The sequence below is a fragment of the Aptenodytes patagonicus genome, chromosome 7 (assembly GCF_965638725.1).
Source record: "Aptenodytes patagonicus chromosome 7, bAptPat1.pri.cur, whole genome shotgun sequence".
Classification (NCBI taxonomy): Eukaryota; Metazoa; Chordata; class Aves; order Sphenisciformes; family Spheniscidae; genus Aptenodytes; species Aptenodytes patagonicus.
In genome coordinates this window covers 27,163,820-27,185,705 of record NC_134955.1, presented here as the reverse complement: position 1 = coordinate 27,185,705, position 21,886 = coordinate 27,163,820, and the positions used below count along the sequence as shown (strand labels likewise).

General features: G+C 47.0%; 2 protein-coding genes across 6 annotated transcripts in view; both read right to left on the bottom strand.

Annotated features, from left to right (window-relative positions):
* PRDM11 (PR/SET domain 11) overlaps positions 1–21,886 on the bottom strand; it is a 51,984-nt gene that overhangs the window by 17,278 nt on the left and 12,820 nt on the right. For 4 of the 5 annotated variants that reach the window (XM_076344433.1, XM_076344435.1, XM_076344436.1 and 1 more), the window contains exons 2-5: positions 16,299–16,435; positions 15,652–15,755; positions 14,460–14,722; positions 13,402–13,469 (exon numbers count right to left, since the gene is read on the bottom strand). In XM_076344433.1, coding sequence (XP_076200548.1) covers positions 13,402–13,469; positions 14,460–14,722; positions 15,652–15,755; positions 16,299–16,432 — 569 coding nt within the window. In that variant the 5' untranslated portion in view covers positions 16,433–16,435. The remainder of the gene's footprint in view (positions 1–13,401; positions 13,470–14,459; positions 14,723–15,651; positions 15,756–16,298; positions 16,436–21,886) is intronic. The other variant, XM_076344434.1, reaches the window with a different exon arrangement.
* Positions 1,000–13,463, bottom strand: LOC143163311 (uncharacterized). Its single transcript, XM_076344438.1, has 4 exons — positions 13,402–13,463; positions 11,436–11,503; positions 6,014–6,426; positions 1,000–4,260 (listed from the first exon to the last, which is right to left on the bottom strand). Exons 2-4 carry the CDS (start codon positions 11,501–11,503, stop codon positions 3,674–3,676), a joined length of 1,068 nt encoding a protein of 355 aa, XP_076200553.1. The 5' UTR covers positions 13,402–13,463; the 3' UTR covers positions 1,000–3,673.

The window sequence follows — 21,886 nt, the reverse complement described above, 5'->3', positions numbered from 1 at the left end:
CTGTTGCCAAACACTCAAGCTGAATTGAGGCAAGGCGGCCACCTCAGTTTAGATGCCCAGGACAGGCAGGCTAGGCTGACACAAGCACTGCGTGCAGATGGGCATGGCCCCGCTTGCATAGCAGGTCTCCCAAGGGACCGCAATCCCCAGAGGAAGAGCAGGGTTGGGACTGCCATTGGGGCAGACCCAGCCACCCAGAGCCGCTCCTGTTCCTGCAGACAGGCATTGCCACCGGCTGCAAATAGGTCATTTCATGTCCTGCTCAGTCCCTGGGACGAGCCAGGCTCAAGACCACCACAGATCCTGCCCAGGCTACTCAGGACCAGCCATTGCACCAATGGAGACCATTTATAACCTATTTGCAGCTATTGGGGCTTGGATCAACCCCATGGCTGTTGGAGGCACAGCTCCTTGCTCCACAGGGCCACTTTTCCCATAGCCTTTCTAGCTAGCAGCAAAAAAACATCTTCGTCTCCACAGCCCACTCAGGATACCAAATTGCCAAGTTTTAGGATGGCCCAGTGAGCATGCCCAGAAAAACGTCAAGGTATTTTTTGGCAGCCGGGACCATTCCTCCCCAGGAGGGGAACGGAGCAGCCAGGAGAGACAGTGAGGATGAAGGAGAGCCCTGCAGCTGGAGGGAGGCTCAGGCTTCCGCCCCCCCCGCTGAGGATTTGCCCCATGCCTCCCCCCTGCCTGCTGGACCCTCCGCTGCTCACCCTCCAGCTGGCCCTGGGGGTGCTCCGCTGACGCCCTGCCAGGGCAGAGCACCGCAGGGAAAAGGCCACTGGACTTTCCCAAATCAACGTTAGGCACAGAGCCAAGGCAGGAGATCCTGCGCAAGAGAGCTGCCACCAGCCCATGGGGTGCCATACCCGCAAACCCTGCCTCAGCTCTCTGATGCCAAGTGCCTCCAGGAGACCCAGCATCTGTGACAGGCTTGTTACCAGTTCAGGCAAAAATTATGAGAGAAACAAATGACTCAACAACAGCTGTGTTAAAAGTGTTATATATTTATTGCATTCTTAACAAAAATACTTTTAAAGAGAGAATTTTTTCAGCATGTACAAGACATGGAGACACTGGGGTTGAGCACAGCAGTTTGCTTTGACACGGGCACTTACTTCAACAGCCAGTTAACATGATGGGTGCAGGACGAAGTATCCTTTGTGAGCCAGTACAGAAAAGCCACTCCACCGAGGGGTCTACACAGGGCAGGAGATACGTCCCCAGATCTGGGCCAATCTGTAATAGTCCACAGAGGAAACTGGGGGAGACATCAGGCAGTTTATAGTATAAAGTACTTTCTCCTGACCAGAGCCCAGCCTTTGGCAGTTTGCATTGAAGACTGCGCATCCTGCGCCAGGACAACGGGGTTCTCTCTCTGAATACATCTGTGTGGGCAAACTGATGGCAGCAATGATGCCAACTCCCCCCAGTGCCCAGCACCTGCAGGAGTCTCCTCCTCTGCAGACCTGAGGGTTCCCCGGAAGGGATACCCCTGGACAACATCAGAGGAGCTAATCCTATCAGTATAGCCGTGGGAGAACACTAGCAGGGACCAAATATTATAAAAATATAAAATACTACTTCTAATATATAGCAGCAGCACTGTATTGACTCAGAAAGCCTTTAAAACATATCTCCATTTTTTCGGTTCTCTGTGATTCATAAATTAGATCCACTTCTACCAGATTTCCCAATCTACCCTTCAACTGAAGAGAGACTGTGACGTTTGCAGAATACAAATGTTACAACAGAAGTAAAATGACATTCTCAGAGGAAGGTGAGTGAGTACTGCCCTGGTCTGGCACCAGCACTACAAAGAACGTCTTCTGCATGAAACCAGCGTGGGTCATTCCTCAGAAAGGAGGTTTTTCTCCTTGCCAGACCTCTGCTTCCTTGAGCAAGGGCCTTTTACCGCACCACTAAAAATAAATTACTTGAATTAGATTTACAGAACAATTAAAAAGAAAAAAGGAAAAGCACGTCAGGAATGCCTGACACAGCAGACATACAGTGAGCTTTCCAGAAGAGAAGCTAGTGCACTATACTTTCAAAGGGCAGGCCAGACAGATTAAAGATCCTTCAAGATCATAGAAAACAAGCCATCCTTCTGCTATACTGCGCTGCCTATGTTCAATTTCCGCTGAAGTTTATACAACTTTTCGGCAAGTCTGTAGCCCAGACATGGCATGACGACAGGCATTCATACTAACTTGAATAGTTTCCTGCAACCCACCTCTACATACAATAGGACAGTCCGGAGAGCAGCAGAATGCTAACTGTGCGTGGGTAATACCTTGGCCCTTTTCCCTGCTGAAACATGACATGATAATGGTCCAGATTTTTCCAGAGATGGGGGCAGCATGGTAGGTGCAGATGTGCAAATCAAGCAGAAGACAGACATGTTGTAAAAAAGCTGCCACATATATGTTACCACCTGAGGTGACATTATTAAGCCTAGTTTCAGAATCAGGGTTATACATGGAAACTTTATGCAGCACTAAAGCAATTCAAATGTTGTAACACAGTTCTTTCTTGCGTCTGTATGGGGAAAGAAAGCAGTACAAAACCAACATGTCTAAGATTTTAACCTACAGAGCTGTGAATTTAGATTGTAAACTCTTCACAATAGGAGAACACAGTACAGATCCCACCCTAAATAACACTGAGTAAGTGCAAAGTAACTGTACTCAAATTGACAGAATTGCAGCGACACAAAACCAAACTGTTCCCGAGGTCAGGAGCAGGCCCTGTATCTTTCCTTGTTTCTGTGCAGTCTCTCACATTTTGAAGAGGGTGCGGTGGTTCAAAACTGAAGATTATAACATGCAAGAAAATAATATGATACAATTCTCTTTAAATGTTGTCATATTATGAAATAATTGTATTTTAACTGCAATTGTGAAGGGTAGGTAGGGGTTTCAGACTGGAGCAGAAAAAAATTAAACTTTTTGATATAAGTGCATGTGGTACTGCAGGATCCGGGCACGTGCCACAGCAGCCCTTCTCAGCAGTCTAAAACCGCACAGTGCTCAGATCTGTCCTCCTGTCCTCAGCATCATGCCTTCTTCCCTTCCCTGCACAAGCTGTGCTTTTACACCCCTCTCCCCAAACCTGTGCGTAAGTCACAGTAAGCCCTGGATTGCCCATTATTGCTGAACGCAAGATAAAAATAATGAGCAATAAGAGTCTTTAGAGCCATAAGGATGTATCTCTGCACAGTGCATATACTAATTTGCACGAAGATGATGGGAAGGCAGTAGTAGGGTAAATTTGTGGGTTGATTGCAAAGGGAGCTCTGTATTACACTGTCTCAGTAAATAATGTTCTACAGGCATGAGAGATCAAGATAATGATTCCTATTGCATCTCTTAGCTTATAGAGCGTGCAAAGCACAGGGAAGCCAGTGAAAACTCCTACTCTCTATGAACAGAAAGATGTCCTACATCCCAAGCTCTGTAAGATTTGAGATTCCTCTTTGCTGTTGCAGAGGGCCAGCCCTACTATTCAGCTGCCATAATTCATACTGCTCTGTTAGCTAGCAGGGGGAAGGATGGGTTAGGGCAGCTGTTGACCTTCCCCACAGAGTACTGATACACATGGAGAGGCCACGTGAGCATGCAGCAGCTCAGGAAGCGGCGCCCTTCTTTACTTTATATAAAGCAGACTAAAAATGGTGTTTTCTCTTTCGTGACCTGGTAGTCCGTGCAGAAGGAGTCTGTTTTGGGGGGTTTTGGTTAGACTCTGCACTGGGCTCAGGGGGCTGTTTTGAGCAAGCTGCTTGCAGAATAGACCCCTGCATGACACTAGGATCCTGTATCCTATGGAAAGCCTGGACCCCATCACGGATTTCCGACAGGGTCTGGCACATCTGGCCAACCTGGCTGGTAAGGTCAGCCATCCTCTGACCAATGACATGCATGCTGTCTGTCATGTCTCTGTGAATAGCCACCAGCTCCTGGCAGAACTGCCTGAACAGGTCTGTTTGCTGCGTGTGGGAATGGAGAAGCTGGCGATCAAAGCTGGAGAGGGGCGGGCTCCTTGTGCGGGGGTGCGCGGGTCTGCAGGATGAGGTGGTGCGCGGGGATGGACGGTGCACTTCCTGCCTTTGGCTGGTAGCTTCCGAGTGCTCTGATGAGGAAGAAGTGTGGAGGAAGGAGGGCCCGGAGAGCTGGTTGACTCCTGCACCGGCCCTCTGCAGCGATGAGAAGCGGTGTTTCCGAGAAGTGCCTGGCATCTCTTCATCTTCGTCAGCTTAAACAGAAGCGGAAGCATGAATTATTAATGTGAAATCCCTCACAACTCTGACTTCTGTTTCATGGTATCTCAAAGCACATGGAAAAAGGGTTTTCCTCTCTCCCCAGTCTGCCAGTTGAGACAAGCCTGTAGCTCCTGATGCGTAACTCAACATGCACGTGCTGCAACGTTAGCATCTGGGTGACAAGCTTAGCCGTAAGAGGCCTGAAGAGCAGGCGAACCCAGTCAACCGAGGAGGAATCCAAGCTGCCATGGTATCCTGTACACAGCATTGTTCATTACTAGAAGATAAATCCATTTCAGACAGTAGCATAGCAATGACTCCCCTTCCCCAAAACCATAACTAGCTAGAATACTTCAACATTTTGGAGGGACAAAGGCTCCTGGCCTTTGGTCCAGTCTCAGAATATCCTGATACATTTGGTTCCTCACACCAAAACCCTGCTCCTGTGTCATTTCTTACATCCTCCATGCTGAGAAAAGCATAGACATAGTATATGCTGCTCACAAAGTCTGTACTGCAAGGCCACTATGTGGCTTGGCATCACTAAAAGAACCAGGCAGTCAGGCATAGCAGCAACAGGACCCTATATTAATCAGGTGAGTGCAAAACCAAAACCAAAGCACAACACCACGGGAAAGTTCTCATTAGCCTCATAAATATCTAGTGATGTGCCAGTTCACAGGTACAGGCACATCAAGTGTAAGAAGAGATGATACTTCACTTGTTGCAACTGCCCACTATCTCCTTGCACAAGCTGTATTCATTTTACCTCTGAAATAGCACAACTGGCTTCCAAGATAGATGCAAAGAATGACCAAGTCCCACTTTGTCAGTTATTGAAGATTTTTGTTCTTGCTTTCTCACTAACAACATTACTTCAGATAAGAGAGAAGACCTAACGTGGTCGGACAGTGCCACCCATGAAGTGTTAGTTGGCTCACTTCCGAAGAAGTTATCCCCTCTTTCTCTCCTTTGTATCCCTAAAAGCTCACAGACCAAGAAGTTGCACCTCCACACAAGAAAAGCGTATGTACGCAACTGGGGAAAGCACCTGCAAAAAGCAGCTGGAAGGTGTCTGAGAGTTGTGGTGTAAGAAGATTAACTTAGAAAGCAGGGCCAGTACTTTCTTAAAAAACAGTGAAGAAGGGAGTCATTATCATCTACCTTTTTCACAGCACTTGTGCTGAGCCTTCAGACCACTAGTGAGAAACCATTAGCAGCCTGGCCTCAGAGCATAAACACCAGTGACCACTGAGCCCCCTCAACATCCCTCTTGGAAGATGGTTACCATGCAGTGATCCGTTAGCGACTGGCACATGGTTCTCAGCTTGACAGCATTGCTGTTTTATTGGGGTGCATGCAAGATGAAGAAAATCCTTTACAAACTCTTTTTCATAGACTGGAGGTAGTTGCACTTCAACTACAGACATTCCCTCCCTTGTAGGATTAGTTCAGACTTATGACCCATTAAGAAAGTGGAATCTGAACAATGTCTACCCTTAGAAGACAGTATGGAAAAGGACTAGATAAACAGATAAGGAAGATGATCTTAACTTGGAAACAGTTTTCCCTCAATCCACCTCAACACTCCACGATCATCAGAGCAGGCTGTCTTGAAACCAAACACGGCAGTAGGACCTGGCTTGACAGGCAACCCAACATCTCACAAAACACACAACGCTCTTCTGGTGTCAAACTGAGATATGCAAGCATAAGACAAAAAGGTGTTAAGGCAATGATACTTACAGCTTGTTGACGGGCTGTCAACCACGTCCAGATCCGCTCTCCGGAAGCCGTGCATCTGGCGTGACGAATGCAGCGTCGACTCGATGGCTCTCTCGTGGGCGGTCAGGACGATGGCCGAGGGCCGCCCCGTGCTGCCGGGGCTGGAGAGGGACCTCTGCATGAATGCCAGTTTGTCCTTGGTCCTTCTCTTCATGTCGTCCCATCTGTGCTTAATGTCTTTTACAGATCTGGGAACCTGGCTGACTGATGTGATCTGCCTGGCTATGCCTTCCCAGATCTTGTCCCTGTCAGCATGGGATAGACGCATTGTCTCCCTCCCAAACAGCATGGCTTCATTTCGGGTCACCTCAGTGACCAGAATGTCCAGTTCTTCCTTGGAAAACTTGGGCTTCCTCTTTCGTTCAGCCATGTTCCTTGGGTTGAACATCCCACAAAGCACAATTGGGTAAAAGGAAATCAGCGCAAAGCATCCCCCTGCATCCAACCACTTGGCCAGTGCGGCACTGGGGCAGAGGAGTTCGGTGGGATCCAGCTCCCCCCACCCGCAACAACCTCTCAGTTTTCCTCAATCGCACCAGGAAAAGTCAGCCGTTTTGTTTTTAAGAGGCAATTTTCAAGCTTAAGAAAAAAAACACCAAGCAACACTAGTGTGAAGGAGCCTTCTCAGCTTTACAGTTAAAATGAAATTTTACACTTCATCTGATGCCCTGACTTACGTATGAGAATTTCAGCACAGCCTCACATCACTTGCTGCAGTTTGTGCACAGAAAAAAACATGAGAACTCGCAATCACGTTGATGAATTAGCTTCTAAGGTGACATTGCTCAAAAATGGGTTCTTGAGGAAATTTAGAGGCCTGAAACATATCTTACTGTTCTGCCTGGCACAACAAGCAACAGAAACTTTTACACCACCCTTTCTGTTAAAACTTGCAGGATGTCATGCAGAGGCTACATCAATTGGATTTTTTTCAAGGGAGGGAGATCTCGACTAGACTCATGGGCAATTTCTGCAACTCACTTTTCCTAAGGAAAAGTCTTTTCTTCAGCACCAGGGGTACTGCACATCCAGTGTTTGTCTGCTTCACAGCAAGCTCTTGTTTCACCCAGAAGTGGTTGCTGTTTCCTATTATTCTCAAAAGGAATGAGGCCACCCACTCGCTTTTCGGCCAGGCTTTGCTGTCACTGCCGCTGACAGGAGCCTGCTCCCAGTTTCTGGTGCTTCAAACAAAAAACTTATAAGCCTCAGCCCGTTGAGAAGAAGAGGCAGCCATCCTGAGCACGAGCAGTTTTGTCCAAAGAGGTGTGTGTGTATGTGTTAATTTTTCCAGCCACAATAGAAGGAAACTTTAAAAATAAACAAAACGTTAGTCCTAAATAGGGCTTTTTCGGGGTAGGGGGTGGGGGGAGAAAGAAGACGGCAGATCTATTCAATAGGGAAGGAGAAAACAAACTGCATGAACATGCAGTTTTGCACTTTAACAAGGTGGGACCGTGGACAGGGGAATAATACGCAGCCTGGGCAGTGGACACCTGTGTATAAGCACACAGAACAGCACAGAAGGGATCAGAGGCCACGGAGGAGCAGAACTGCTGGGAAAACTTAGTGTATGCCTTGATTTGAATTACAGCAGAGTGAAGTAAAATGCCAAAATGGTTATTCCAGTGCTACACATTACGAAAGACTGCTTTTACACATCTTCAAACAATTAAAAGCAGGGATGTTGGGAACTTTTTTGAAAGAGGTCAACCTTTTTGGTGCTCACGTCATACAGTTCCTAATATTTAAAAAGGAAGTTCTCAGATAGAAATCTACATCAGCATGGAGTTATGATGGAGAACACAACACTCATCTGAGGTAGAAGACTTCCATGTTAATATAAACGACCCCAAAAATCTGTCACTACAAGCCTAGAAAATTAATGTTTAAGAATGATATTAAGATGTTACGTACAAGAAATAAGACATCTTAATGGTTAGGACACCTAACAACTGTAACTCTGAAGTGACACCACGGGAGGGGAAACCTACTGGCTTCCCCATGTGTTAGTTTTCTTTCTGCTTATGGTCCCAAATTAAATGAAACCAAAGATGCTATCTGCTAGTACTACTAGCTATTACTAGCTAGTAATAAATATTAGCTAGTAATAAAATATTACTAGCTAGTAATAAATATTACTAGCCAGTAATAAATATTAGCTAGTAATAAAATATTACTAGCTAGTAATAAATATTACTAGCCAGTAATAAATATTAGCTAGTAATAAATATTACTAGCTAGTAATAGCTAGTAGTACTAGTAGATAGCATCTTTGGTTTCATTTAATTTGGGACCTACTGTTAGCATCTTTGCAGTTAGGGGAATAAACTCCAGCTGGGATAGCTCAGACCCTCCTCTTCCAAAAAACTACATTTAATCCTCAAATCTTGGCTGAATGCCCTATCTCTCGCAGGCAAACTTTAGCCACCTCAAAATACTTTCTGAAAAGTTGGTATAAGCAAAGGCCTCAGCATTTTTCCCATTTGCCCAACGTTTGTGATGGCTCTGCTGGTACCTCCTCAGAGGTGGGTGCCTTTCAGCGCTGCCATGGCCCAGCGGAAGAGAGGTGGTCTGGGGTGCTGTCATGTGAAAGGTGCTTGTGGGCTGCAAACTAAGAAAAACCTACAGAGTGACCCTTGTCAGATGTCATTCTAGTTTCTCCTTAGTGCTGTTACGCTGCTGTTTAACGAATCTCACTGACACTGCTGCCCTCCATCGGGGTAAGTGTCAGAAGCTGTTAACCTTGGTCAAAGCTAGAAAACCAGTAGGAAATGCTGCTCAAATACCGGCCACATACAGGGAGAGCTGGGAGCTAAGTGCACAGATGCATTTCACTGGGACAAATGTAAATGTATCCTTGAGATACTGTTTTGGTGGAGCTTCATTTATGGAGGAGTGTTTAGGGAAAATGGTAATGAAATGATGGAGAGCCAGCAAAGTGCTTGCTACACTGACCTCAAGGAAAAAAAACAACCCAAACTTAAAAGGAAAAAGGAGTTCTCCTAGTTGAACACTGGAAGGAGGGAAAAGGCTATGTGGAACATTGAGCAAGGGAACATTTACGGTTTGATTTTTATCACATTCAGCAAAACTGGACTTCAGGTATATTCTCCGCAGGTACCCACGACTGCACAGTATCATCAGTGCCTCCATGTGGTGGAAACAAATCTCTGCTGACAAGCTGCTCTGGTGAAAAGGAGTAACAGTATTTTGCAAAATGCCCCTGGGTAGAGGTGAGCTTGCAGAACAGAAGTCTCTCCAGAGCTTCTCAGAGCCGCTGGCGGGGTCAGGAAACCTGCGCCCTCTCTTCCCTGCTGAACCCATGGCTGCTGCCACTAGCAAAGCTGCACCGATGGGGAATTAGAGCCCTTTTTGCTCTTCCCAGACAGGGTATCCCATCAAGTGCACTTAGGACAACCTGTGGTAGACCTGGATATTCAGATTTCAGGGTCTCCCCTCATTTGCTCCAGCACGGCTTGGGTCAAAACTATTTAAGATAACTTAAGTATTCCAACAGCAAATTCACCATGCAAAGAGTAATGAGTTCTGGCCAGTTTTAATCACGAATTCAATTAATGTTAGGCTCCCAGCAGGCACATTAACCTCCTCCTTATAAAAATGCAGACAGTATTACTGTCAGAGACATCTTTTTCCCCCTCATGCATTTCCTCTAGCATGCAGGATGCCTCTAGGAGCAGTCACTGATATTTGGAAGTACCTCTCTGGGGATGCTGTGTGGATTTTAGCAAGCTCCAGAGGAGCCCCAGCTTTGGGTCTGCAAATTCACACCTCAGCCCAGGTCAATCTGAAAGTGCAAGACTGTACAGGTATTTCTTTAGAAACACACGTGATGTTGTAAACTATGTGAACAGCGGGCACTTAATGATCACCCCACAAAGATATCAGCTGACTCCACTTTTCTTGGCCTCTAAGAAGAAAGCATATAACCACTTCAGAGCCCTGGGGAAAATTTTTTTTACAGTGGTCATAGTCCTACAGTACTTTAGGATCCCTTTTGCTCTGCATAAATTTCACTCTGTAATGCATAAGAACATTTGCTCCACTTGCTGCAAGGTAATAGAGACCAGTTTATGAAGTTCAACAAAATGACCTGTGCATAGGCTGGTGGCTTCTACTCCCCCTGAACACATGGGCAGCCACACTAACCCTGAATTTTTTAATATTTTTTATTTAAAAGGTCCTGTAAAGTCAAAACAGCAGCTCGGTACTTAAAAGATCTACTGATTTAAGTTGGTCCTGCTTTGAGCAGGCCATTGGAGCACCTGACCAGAGCTCCCTTCCAAGCTCTATTATTGTATGAAGACCAAATCGCTGACATCTCCATTATAAGGAGACACAGGAAGACATACAAAACAGTCTTGCTCCCCATGACCTCTTTGTTACTATGTTTGGAGGGGAAAGGGGGCAGAGAAGAAGGCAAAGGAGAAAGAAGTGAGGAAGTCTTGCACCAGCCTTTTCACATGAGCTGAGGGAAAGGATGAATTTGAACTGTGTCAAAAGCCTGAGAACTCAGGTACTCACATGTAAGAAGGGATACAGACTATAAAGGCCAAAACTAGCCTGGAAACCCCACACATGAGGCACTTCACTCCAACAATTCGGTTAGGCACCACCAGTTTGCCGGTGCTTCCTATCCTGCATCTCAGTCTGGGCCAAGTGATATACACATAGAGGGATGTTTCCAGGACTTTCTGAATTACTTTCATTTTTTGGTCAGATCCTTTTTTTTTTTTTAAAGGTCCCCAACAACTGAATAACAGAATTTCCTCAGAAGTAACCAGAAACAACAGCTGGTTCAGTGCAATCCTTCAGAAGCCCCAAGAACTTCCATCAGCAGCAGTTTATGGTTTGTGTCTGAGAAAGCACCGATTTCGCTTGAGGTTTGCTGCGATCTGTGGTAATCGGTCACCCTGAGCCCCCAGAAAAATAAAAACAGAGGAAGAGGTTTGCACCCATCCCTGCAGGTCAAAGCCATGGAGTTTCATAAGCTATTAGAAATGACAGCGCTTTACTCTGGACAGAGATGAAGGGTGCATTATTCTTGTGCCAGCGGCCAGCTTAGGAGAACATGCTACCAGCATTAGGAGTTTGTCTCGGCTGACTGACTGAAGAGGGGAAGGGCAAGAGGATGTTACCATTGCCATGCCATCTGCTACGCTTCGTACTCCTTCCTCCCTGTCATCCACTGCCCTGGGTAAACAGCCACTTGAAATTAAACCAGCAAGTGCTGCAGTGTACACATTGTCCTCAGTGGGAACATGAAAATAGACTCAGATGTGGTAGTCAAACAACAAAAACAATAGCCAGATCTACAAGAAGAGAGAGGAGTCAGCCCAAGCTGCCCTCCCCATGCCATACCCACCTACCCAGAGGGTGAGGAGATCTGCTTTGCAAAGCACTCCATCTGTGAGTGATGGCAAAGAGCACCATCTGAAAAACAAAAAGAGCGCTGTCTACAGCGTCCTGGAAGTACAGTTTCTGTGGGTAGTCTCCGTGACAGGTAATGTCCTAGCACAGGATATCAAGTGCACCTCTGTTTGAAAGCTGCTAACAAACAAAACCAAGGCTTTTTGAGGACTACTATCTCCACTTGAACTGTCAGTCAGACTCTACATAATACTGCTATTAGAAGCAATTTTCAAGAGTAAAAACAGAAAGATCAGTAAGACTGGAATAGCCTGCACAGGTCCTCTGATAGGTCCTTCCCCAGGAGAGTTGCAAACATCGCCTTTCCACAAAACCGTAACCTCCTCGCCTTTCATGGCTGTACGGAATGGCCCAGACCACACTCGTCTTGAGACTTAACCATGGCAAATACAATTTTAGTTAAGAACATTCTGTTCTTTGGTACTGGGACCATAAGTAGTGCCCATTTAAATCCAGACATCAAGTTTATATTCATGGCACTAGGAAGAAGAGTTCATCATAGGATTTCTGCTTTCCAAAACTGTGTTTTCCCCCAGTTTCACTGTCATCCAGATCGCATAAAGATCCAGATCTAAGCAGAAAAATCTCTCTCTGATTTTTGAACTTTGCAGTCTTTACTTCAAGATATATGTCACCCTACCTATCTGTCCACTGTACCACTGCTCCTTTTTGGAGTGACAGCTCCAGCCTCAGCCCAGGTCTAGCAAAATTTTCTCTCATCCAGTAGCGAACAAGTGTAACGGCTGGAATTCTTACAGAAAAATGAGATCCTTTGCTGAACTTTATGAACGTAAGTGTCAGAACAGCTGCTATCCATGTGAAGACTCAAATGGAGCAAAAGTGGTGCAACCAGCTTTGACCAGCTAGGTCAGTCTTGCATCTACCTGTACTTCACGCTCTCTCTTCCCTTAGTGAGTGACAACTGAAAATCCTAGGCATCCAGGCCAACGAACCAGTTAATTCCCACGCTGCTTTACTCTTGTATGAAATGCCTTCTTCACAACAACCGCTTCCAAAATTCACCCCTGAAAGCAGGATTGGTCCTAATGTGGGACAGGCCACAATATGCAGCGATGTCCCATTCTGGTGACTCACTATACGAACAAGACACTTCAGTGTTTTGCCTCCACCTCCAGAAGGCTGCAAGAGCAACCTACATTTTGCAGATATATGCCAATACTTGAAGCACTGCATCATGGTTAAACATGTTCCCTTACTGCTGCAGTTAACAAACCAGAGCCAGCCCCACTCCTGGTTCAGTACTGACTGGTATTTGGGTTCTGCTCTGTTGAGACCCGGGGCCGGCAGAGGGAGCGCAAGCACACGCATGATTTCTGCATTTGGAGCTGCAGCAACTCACTCCGTGTTTCTCCTAACACAGTAAAGCTGACGCTACCAATGACAGCCACCACAGACAACTGTTTTAAGCGAAGCCCAGAAAGGAGAAGGGGAAAAAAAAAAAAAAAAGCACTTCTTTCAATGTCTGTCAAATGGGGAAGGACAAAAACCCCAAACAGAATAAAATGTTACCTTGGGGATAATGCAAAGCGTTTTGCAAATATTTGAACATAAAGTAAAAAAAAAAAAAAAAAAAAAAAAAAAAAAATATGGAGTGAGACCTGTCAGCGTTTGTAAGATAAAGATCACCTTTATCATTTGTCCTCATTCCAGAAAATAGCCATCCTCCATACACACATCCTTGTTTTAGTCCTTTTCATTGAATCTGACTCCAAAGGATTCTCATCACAATAAATACTGAAAGAGCACAAGCACACCCTTTACAGAAGGGGTTGTGGCATTTTGGTTTGTTTTTCTGTCACACAAAATAACAAGGAGTGTTTGATGGCCTCTCCCTGGAAGACAGGGCCCCTGAAGGGAAGGCAGAAGAGAACTGGACTCACCTCATCCAGTTTGCTTTGGTTTCATCTGTCCCATCGATGGATTTGTAGCGGTTGTTCTTATCAACGATCTGCAGAACAAGAGAACAGATGCAGCATGTCGACTAGCTGGTCCAGACAGAAGAAGGTCTACGACTCTCAGATCACTGCTTCAGTTCCAGCCTTAAGTCAGGACATGAAACTCTACGCCATGAATCTCAGCTCTCCTAGTACTACAGGCTGCCGCCCTGGATATGTGTGTGGAGGCTACTCTGAGCTGACCAAGAGGCACTTTCCTATGTACAAATATCCATAACACAGAACTATGGATGCTGCTGACAAAATTAACAGTCCTGAGATATAAAAGATTAACTTCCCTTTCAGGACAAGGCTGAGACACACATTTATTTTACAGACAGAAAAGCGTGAGCAGCATTTCATATCAGCAGCTCTCAATTTTTTCCCCACCTATAACTCAAGTCCCACATCTCATTTCTCACAATAATTACTACCTGTCGATCTAGTGACATCTCTATCTCACAGGCTAACCGAGGCCTGTAATACTAGGGTAAAAAAATATGGGTTTTGGTACTGGAGTCTGCATGTAGATCAGTTCCTGATGGACTGGATCTCCTCTTTCCTGGCCTCTTGGGCCACCTGCTCTGCTCAAGTGGGCTGGGAGGGAGTGCTGCAGGCCCATGACAGAGCTCTGCAATCTCTAGATACAATCCTTCCTCTGTCCTCAAAATGGTGACCAGAGCAGAGAAAGGTACTGGAGGAGCCCTCGAGGTTGAGTGGGGATGGAAGAACATGGCAAGGGGGAGAGGAGAGGCAAACCCTGCTTCCTACAGCTGTGAACTGAACTCAGGTGCCATGGCACCTGGTCTCCTTTCACGTATCTATACCCTTAAGCCGCTATTAATTATGGCACGTCCATGTTTGCCTACTGCCCATGTGGGTCAGCAGAAGATCTTCGGAGAAGGGGAAAAGATGGCTAAGGTCTGGCTCCACAGGCCCACAAGTCCCCCAGCTCTGAGCTGCACGGCTGGGGCATCACTTCATTGGGGAGACACATCACTCACCAGCCACGAGAAGAATCCTGCGGACTTGTCCTGGCTAGAGATCTGCCCCTCGTACGGCCCGAAGATGTGACCTTTGGGGATCACCTCGTTCATACAGCGCACATCATTCTCCCCGGTGGGCTCTTTCACCACCTCCATTCCAGGCGGGATGGTCAGCGCTGCCCGGTCAGGGATGCCAATGGGCACTGGGGTGTCAGACACGAACACTGGGGGGCCGTGGTTCGGGCACTCATCCACGAAGTACTCCTGGCAGGACTCACAGACTGCGGGTGCGAGGGGAGCAGGGGTTAGGTTGGGCAGACATGATGCCTGTACCGGCTCACGCAGCTCATAGGACGCACAGCACTCAGGACAGCATGCCCCAGTTCCCTGTCCTTCCCCCAAACCGGCTGAGCCCCTTCCTTCCCCAAAGCCTCCACACATGCAGACGCTTCACCAGCTGCTCACTTGTTTCGCCACACATCTTCCCAACAAGGGCTCTGTCCCAACCACGCCTGCCCGACCAACACCTGTGCTTGTGTGAGCACTGGTGCCCTACACAGATTCACCACCAATGGCTACACACAAAGGGAAAGGCCCCGTCACTGTCTGCAGAGACAGAGGTTGGGGGGTCCTTGCACACCACTGGTTAGCAGAGATGTCCTCTAGCCAAAAGGTTTGATTCCCCCCACACCAGAGGGAAACTAAAACAAATATGCCTGAAAACAAATACCCTCATCATACAGCCTTCATTCTGTGCTTGGGAAAGAGATAGCATCCCCAGGCACTTGCCCTGTGGCCAGACAGGGACTCAGGACTACAATTTGATATTTTGTAGGTATGCCAGTGTAACTGGTACCAGTTTTCTTTCCCAGAATATGGGGGAAGGGAAAGAGTTGTCGTCTGCACAATGCTCCCTTCGCAGTTTCTGAATTCAAGCCTTTGGCTCTTGGGGTTTTCCCATGTGCATTTTCATGTTTCCAGCATGCTTTCCACCTACCTCCCTACTGCTGCACAGCCCCACGATGGACAAGCTGCTTTTGTGCAACAGCTTCCCTATCAAATGTGCCAGTCTTTTCAGGAGAGCACGCAAATTTGTCCCTGGCTTTTTTCTTCCCTGCCTCCTGCCCCAAAGCGGCAGGGCACCGACTCAGAAAGACCAAACTCTATACAAGCGGTGGCATTGCTTTTCCCTCACTCACAAGACACTTACACCAGAAATCCACTTGCTGAAAGCTCTTGGTCATGATCAAATCCCGTTTCCCTTTCAGTTTCTTGGGCTCCACCTCCATGGACTGTGGGTCAGGCCTTCCAGAGCTGGGGAGGGAACAACAGAAAGATGACGTTAACCTACCAAGACATTGGGACGGCACACAGAGAGGAGCAGAGGCAACAGGGTCTGAACAACTCTCTTAGTCCCCACACTTGCAGCAGAGAAATTATTCAACCTGCCATCCAACCTGCCAAAAGCTGGTACCTGAGATGGCTTAAGGCTAAAGCCTACAGCAGGTGGTAGCTTCAGGTAGAGCACCTCCATGCATGGCACACACCAGGCAAGAGTGGCAGAGAGGACTCCCACCAGCAAAGAGGCAGCGCTGCTCTGCTATAGCCCGGGAAACATGCTGCTCAAAGACAAGGCATGATCCTCAATGCATGCCAGCACCCCAAGGCCTGACGTGAACTAGCACATGTAGCAGACACGTGCCTAGCACATGAGGAGGTCACCACCCCTATTGCACACCTCAAGGCGGACCTCGCAAGGGAGGGTTTTAATAACTTTGAGAGGTTCGAGTGTATTCCTCAAAACCAACTTTAAGCTTTGAGGGGAAGTGAAAAGAAGAGGGTTAGAGTATATCGCACCAAAGCTCAGCTGCATACCAAGGCTGTCCATACTCCTGGTCCCGGCGTGGAGAGCAGGCCTCTGTTTTTATCGTCACCATCTCCCCTAAGGAAGCCTGGGTCTGGATCAAACAGTCCTTCAAGTTTTCACTCATGTTCTGAAAAAGAATGAAGGGAGGACAAAAATGAGCGGCCAGGAAATCACAACCTTCCTCCCCCAGGAACCACAGTCTTCCTCCCCCAGGCCAGGATGCAGCCAGCAGAGCAGGCCCCCTCCTGGCACCAAGAGCTGCCATCACGTGCCGGGGCACCTACGTGCACACATAGGTGGAAACCCCTTCCCGCGCCAGGGAGGAAAAAGCAGATCAGTCGCAGGTCGGGTGAAGAACGTGAGACACCACGGAGCAACCTGAAGCACGGGGAATCTGAAGTATGCTCCACAGCGCCCATTAAAAATGTTGTGCATGGAATTTAAGACTGATGGGTGGGATGAGTTGTGGAAACACGGAGCACCACTACCTCAGAGCAGGTCTTTGGGGACAGAATGACAAGAAAGAGCAATGCAGGTCATGGCATGAACCAGGATCCATCTACAAACATAACATATGCCAGTCTCCATCCAGGAACAGAGAACGGTGTACTACACCCCTGCAGATGGAGCTTTCAGTGTGCTCCGGACACCTCTGACAAACAGGTAAGTGCCTACAGTGCCCTGCAAGACTCCACCAAAATTGCACAAGTCATGCTCTCAATCTTCCTGTCCCTTGCGATGACCGGAGCTGAGCTACCACCACCCTTCTAGCACACAAGCCACTATAGTGAAAATGCTTCTCCCTCAGCTCAATGCAAGAGCCAGGAACCACTTAATGATGTCTAAGGACAGCAAGCTCCAAAACGATAACACTTCCGTCCTCCCCCCATCATGGGATGTGCTGAAGAGAAAATATTGATAAGGTGCGTGATGATAATTTGGAATTGGTTTAATTAATATTAAGATTTTTGGAAGAGCTACTGAGCTTCAGAGCATCCCAGCTTGAGACAAGGAATAAAGCAGAGCACCACTCATCTCTTCATTGCATTTGTCTTAAGACTTCCTCCAAGGCACACAAACTGGCTGCTCTCAGGTACCATACCAGATCAGACAGACATCACAGCTGCTCCCCCCAAAGTCCCCTGTGATCCCACTTTCCATGTCCGCTGCCCAATGGCACACTCCGTTACGCTGCATACTCGCAGCGTTCAACGGAGGGGCCTCAGCAGCTGAGCAGACCCCTTTTGTCAGGGGAACTGGTGGAAGAGCCCGTCCCCATTGCAACTTGGCTCCAGGCATCCCTTCATGTTCTGAGGTCACAAACCTCTGAAGACAGGAATTTTCTTATTCCACATGTGCTTGTACAGGACTGAGCACCATGGAAGCCTGGTCTGCATTTGTGCCCTGTTTACAGCAAGAAGGAATGCTATTCCCAGCCTCTGTGGCTCCTCTTTATGCCAGGGGACAAATGATTAATTTTTCCAGCCCAACTTCTCACATGCCAATGTGCAGCCTGAAAGACCTTTATCAAACCTGCATCAAGGAAGCACTAGTTAATATTCATATAGTGGTTTGAAAGCAAAGCCTCAGCATAAGTACAACTAGATACATGCAAACACACGCACTTTTAAGCCTTTACAAGATGCCCAAAATAAGACATTTTCTTTCAGAATTACCACAGCCAGTCAGAAGGAAAGCGGTATTAAGGGCAAGGAGGGGCTCATTATTTCAGCAAGCTGAGCCCCTGGTCTGCGCTCTCCAGAGCAAGAGGGAAGCTCTCTAGTCCTGTCCCCATGCACCAGCTGGTGCTGCAGGCAGGGGCCACCTGCCCTTCCCAGAGGAGAAGGAAAGGTCTTTCCTGAAAAGTCTGCAGTAAAGCAGCTCAGGAGGGAAAAAGCAGCAGCTGGCAGAGGGGGAAAATGTTAAAAAACAAGAAGAGACAGGTGCTGCCCCAGAGCTGGTTAGCTGTGGGGCCTGTGCTGGCGCAGGAGAGGTGGATGCTGGCTGCGGGGCAGATGCTCTCAGTCAGAAAACCTTCCCGTTTGGGAAGCCTGGTGTACAAGGCACCTGGAGTTTAAACACCCACAACCCCCAAGGCTTCAGTAGGAAGAGATGCAGACATCTGTCTCTGAAGACACAATGGCTTTTCCTTTCCCACTCTTCCCTCACGGAGACTCCTCCGTTATGGAGTGAGAGAGACCCTGTGATGGTGCAGTCTGACCTCCTGTGCAAGGCAGGTCACCACGCTTCCTTCAGTGAACTCCTGGTTAAACTACAGCATACCTCCAAGAAGGGGGAAAAAAAAAAAAAAAAAAAAAAAAGAAATCCAGTGTTTATTTTACACATGGAGCTCTTAATTTTACTGTACAGCACATTTTGCAGCCCTCCCCTCTCATGGTCCTCCCTGAACTCCCTCCAACTTATCAGCAACATTCCTGCGCAGCACTGGCTGCAGCACTCCTGCGCTGACGGGAGCAGCACCTTGCACCGAGATAACACCCTTCCTGCCCCTGCTCAGGATTTCCATGTTTGCGTCCAAGTACCACATTTACTTTCTGGCCACTGTGCTCAGCTGGGGTTTTGTGTTTAGTGAACCACCGTGCTGCTGTAAGAGCCCTAACTCCTGCAACAGCTCCCAGGCCACCGCGCACCCCCCTGCCAGCCCTCCTACCTGCTCTGCGACTAGGTGCCCACTTTTAAGACATTTACACAACTCCTTGTTGCCTCGCCCAGCATACATGTGATCACAACTCCACCACTAACTTGCCTCTTTTCATTACTTGCAACTTACCCAGACTTTGTGTTGCCCACAAACATAATACAAATTAACTTTGTGTTTTCTTCCAGGACACTGACAAACTTAGAATCACAGAATCATTTAGGCTGGAAAAGACCCTTAAGATCATCGAGTCCAACCGAAAATCTAACGCTGCCAAGTCCACCACTAAACCATGTCCGTAAGTGCCACATCTACACGTATTTTAAATACCTCCAGGGACGGTGACTCAACCACTTCCCTGGGCAGCCTGTTCCAATGCTTGATAACCATTTCAGTGAAGAAACTTTTCCTAATATCCAATCTAAACCTAAACTTGAGGCTGTTTCCTCTCATCCTATCACTTGTTACTTGGGAGAAGACACCGACACCCACCTCTTGATTAGCATCAAGCCAAAAAAACAATTCCCAGCTGACACTACTAGAAATACACTATCAGCAATGGCTCTCCTCTTGTTGTCACACTGTGACCTTTCATTTAGTCAGGTTTTTGTTTATTCACAGAATCATAGAATAGTTTGGTTTGGAAGGGACCTCTGAAGGTCATCTAGTCCAAACCCCCTGCCGTGGGCAGGGACATCTTCAACTAAATCAGGTTGCTCAGAGCCCCGTCCAACCTGACCTTGAATGTTTCCAGGGATGGGGCATCCACCACCTCTCGGGGCAACCTGTGCCAGTGCTTCACCACCCTCAGCGTAAAAAATTTCTTCCTTATATCTAGTCTAAATCTACCCTCTTCTAGTTTAAAACCATTTCCCCTTATCCTGTCGCAACAGGCCCTACTAAAAAGCCTATCCCCATCTTTCTTACAAGCCCCCTTTAAGTATTGAAAGGCCGCAATCAGGTCTCCCCAGAGCCTTCTCTTCTCCAGGCTGAACAACCCCAGCTCTCTCAGCCTTTCCTCATAGGAGAGGTGTTCCATCCCTCTGATCATTTTTGTGGCTCTCCTCTGGACCTGCTCCAACAGTGTGTGACACATTGAATCATTCTAGCTGCTTATTCTGATGACCTGTGGCACAACTTCAGTGCATTAAACATGCAAGACATACCAACACTTTTACCTTTATCAAGCAAAATTATAGCAACATCAGAAAATCACACCATGTTAGAAAAGACCTATTTTAAAAAAATCTGTACAGACTGATTATTACAATTAACACCCCCTTAAATCATGACCAATCCAATCCCTACCAGCTATTACATTATTTTACTGGAAGCCAACATCAGACTGCAGGTAGCCTAGTATTCTAGTGTGCCCAGATTAGACTTGATATTAGCTTACTTGTTTATGACTAACACATAACATTTTTTTCAGTCTAACTCATTACATATACTTTTTTTTTTTTTTAAATTAGCATTTATGGCCCAGAGAGCGCTGCTCAACCAGCCCTTTTAAAATCCCTGGATGCCAGTTAGCCAGAACAGCAAACTTAAAAATGTACTGCTGTAGTAGCTGCTGTTTGGTAATTTCCCAAGCTACTGCTACAACAGAGAGCATTACGCTGCTGCTGTAACTGGTACCATCATCTAGCTTTTCCGCTAGCTACAGGAAAGAAACATTTGACATTTCTCCAGTTCCAGGCATCAGTAAATGACTGTGCTTTTAGGACTCTTTTAGCTTCTCATGTATTTAAAGGTGCTTTTAATTTTTCCTAATTTCACTGCTGATTAGTTTCTCTTTCTCGCCCTTTCTCCTCCCCCTTTAGTTTTCCACAACTACAAGACTCTAGTTCACATTCTGCACTTTTCACTCCCTCCACTTCATTGTTGGGGTTTTTTTGGCGATTTTTATAGTTGTGTTTGTTCTAACACCTAAATATGAAGATCCTCTGAAGATTTCAGATGATGTAGAGAAGCACCATGTAAGCATAAGCAGAGCAGGCTCCTTGGTTACTACTGAAGGTATTCCCAGGGGGTACTCGGCCTCCCATGTGCATGTCCCTGTGGCCATCAGGACAGTCAGTCCTACCAATGTCAGTGTGCACACAGCCTACTGCAAAGTCCTAGCAGCATGTCAGAGAGGACAATCCCTAGGTGAGAGGGATGCTGTGAAGATCCAGATGCTGTTTGCACACAACATCAAGTCCTCTGTACAGCAAAGGCAGTCATGGTATGAGGCACAATGCCTCTTGGCAGGCCCAGGACACCAGCGTGACTGCTACAAATCCCAAGAGGCATCCCCGGGTTCACAGGCAGTGCCACATAACCTCTCCCATTTTCTTTACAAAGTAGGCAAGGACCTGTCACATTTCTGCGTGACACGTTAAGATCTCCAGTGGCTTTACCATGTTGCTCACAATCAGGGAAGTAAAAAACACAAGAACATCTGAGCTGTTAATCTCTAATGCGGGAAAAAACGTCCAAATGGGGTTAAGCATGAACGAACCTGTGAATTCCTGTCCTCAAGTATGCCGTCTTTATCACTGCCCCTCTTGTAGTTATTAGTTAACAGCCACAGACTCTTATCTGCGTGGATCAGCCTCCAAAACAGAGCTTTAATTTTACATTTTACTGGCATGTTTCCCAGATTGGGACATTCTTGCATGTGAAACAGCCGTATAGGAATCCATCCCCTCCTCAGCACACAGCTCCTTCACTCAGTTTCTCACTGCCGGCCTTCTGGAGGTCATCCCCTCTTCTTTTAAGAAAGATTTTGCATAGCTTGTACCCCATTTTAGTTTTAAAGTGCAGGCCCATGGTGAAAGATGGACTTGAATTCATATGCTTTTTCTACAGTTGCATATTATTACCAGAAATAGTAATCCAGAACAGTCAGCTACTGACGAACCGAGAAGGGGGAAT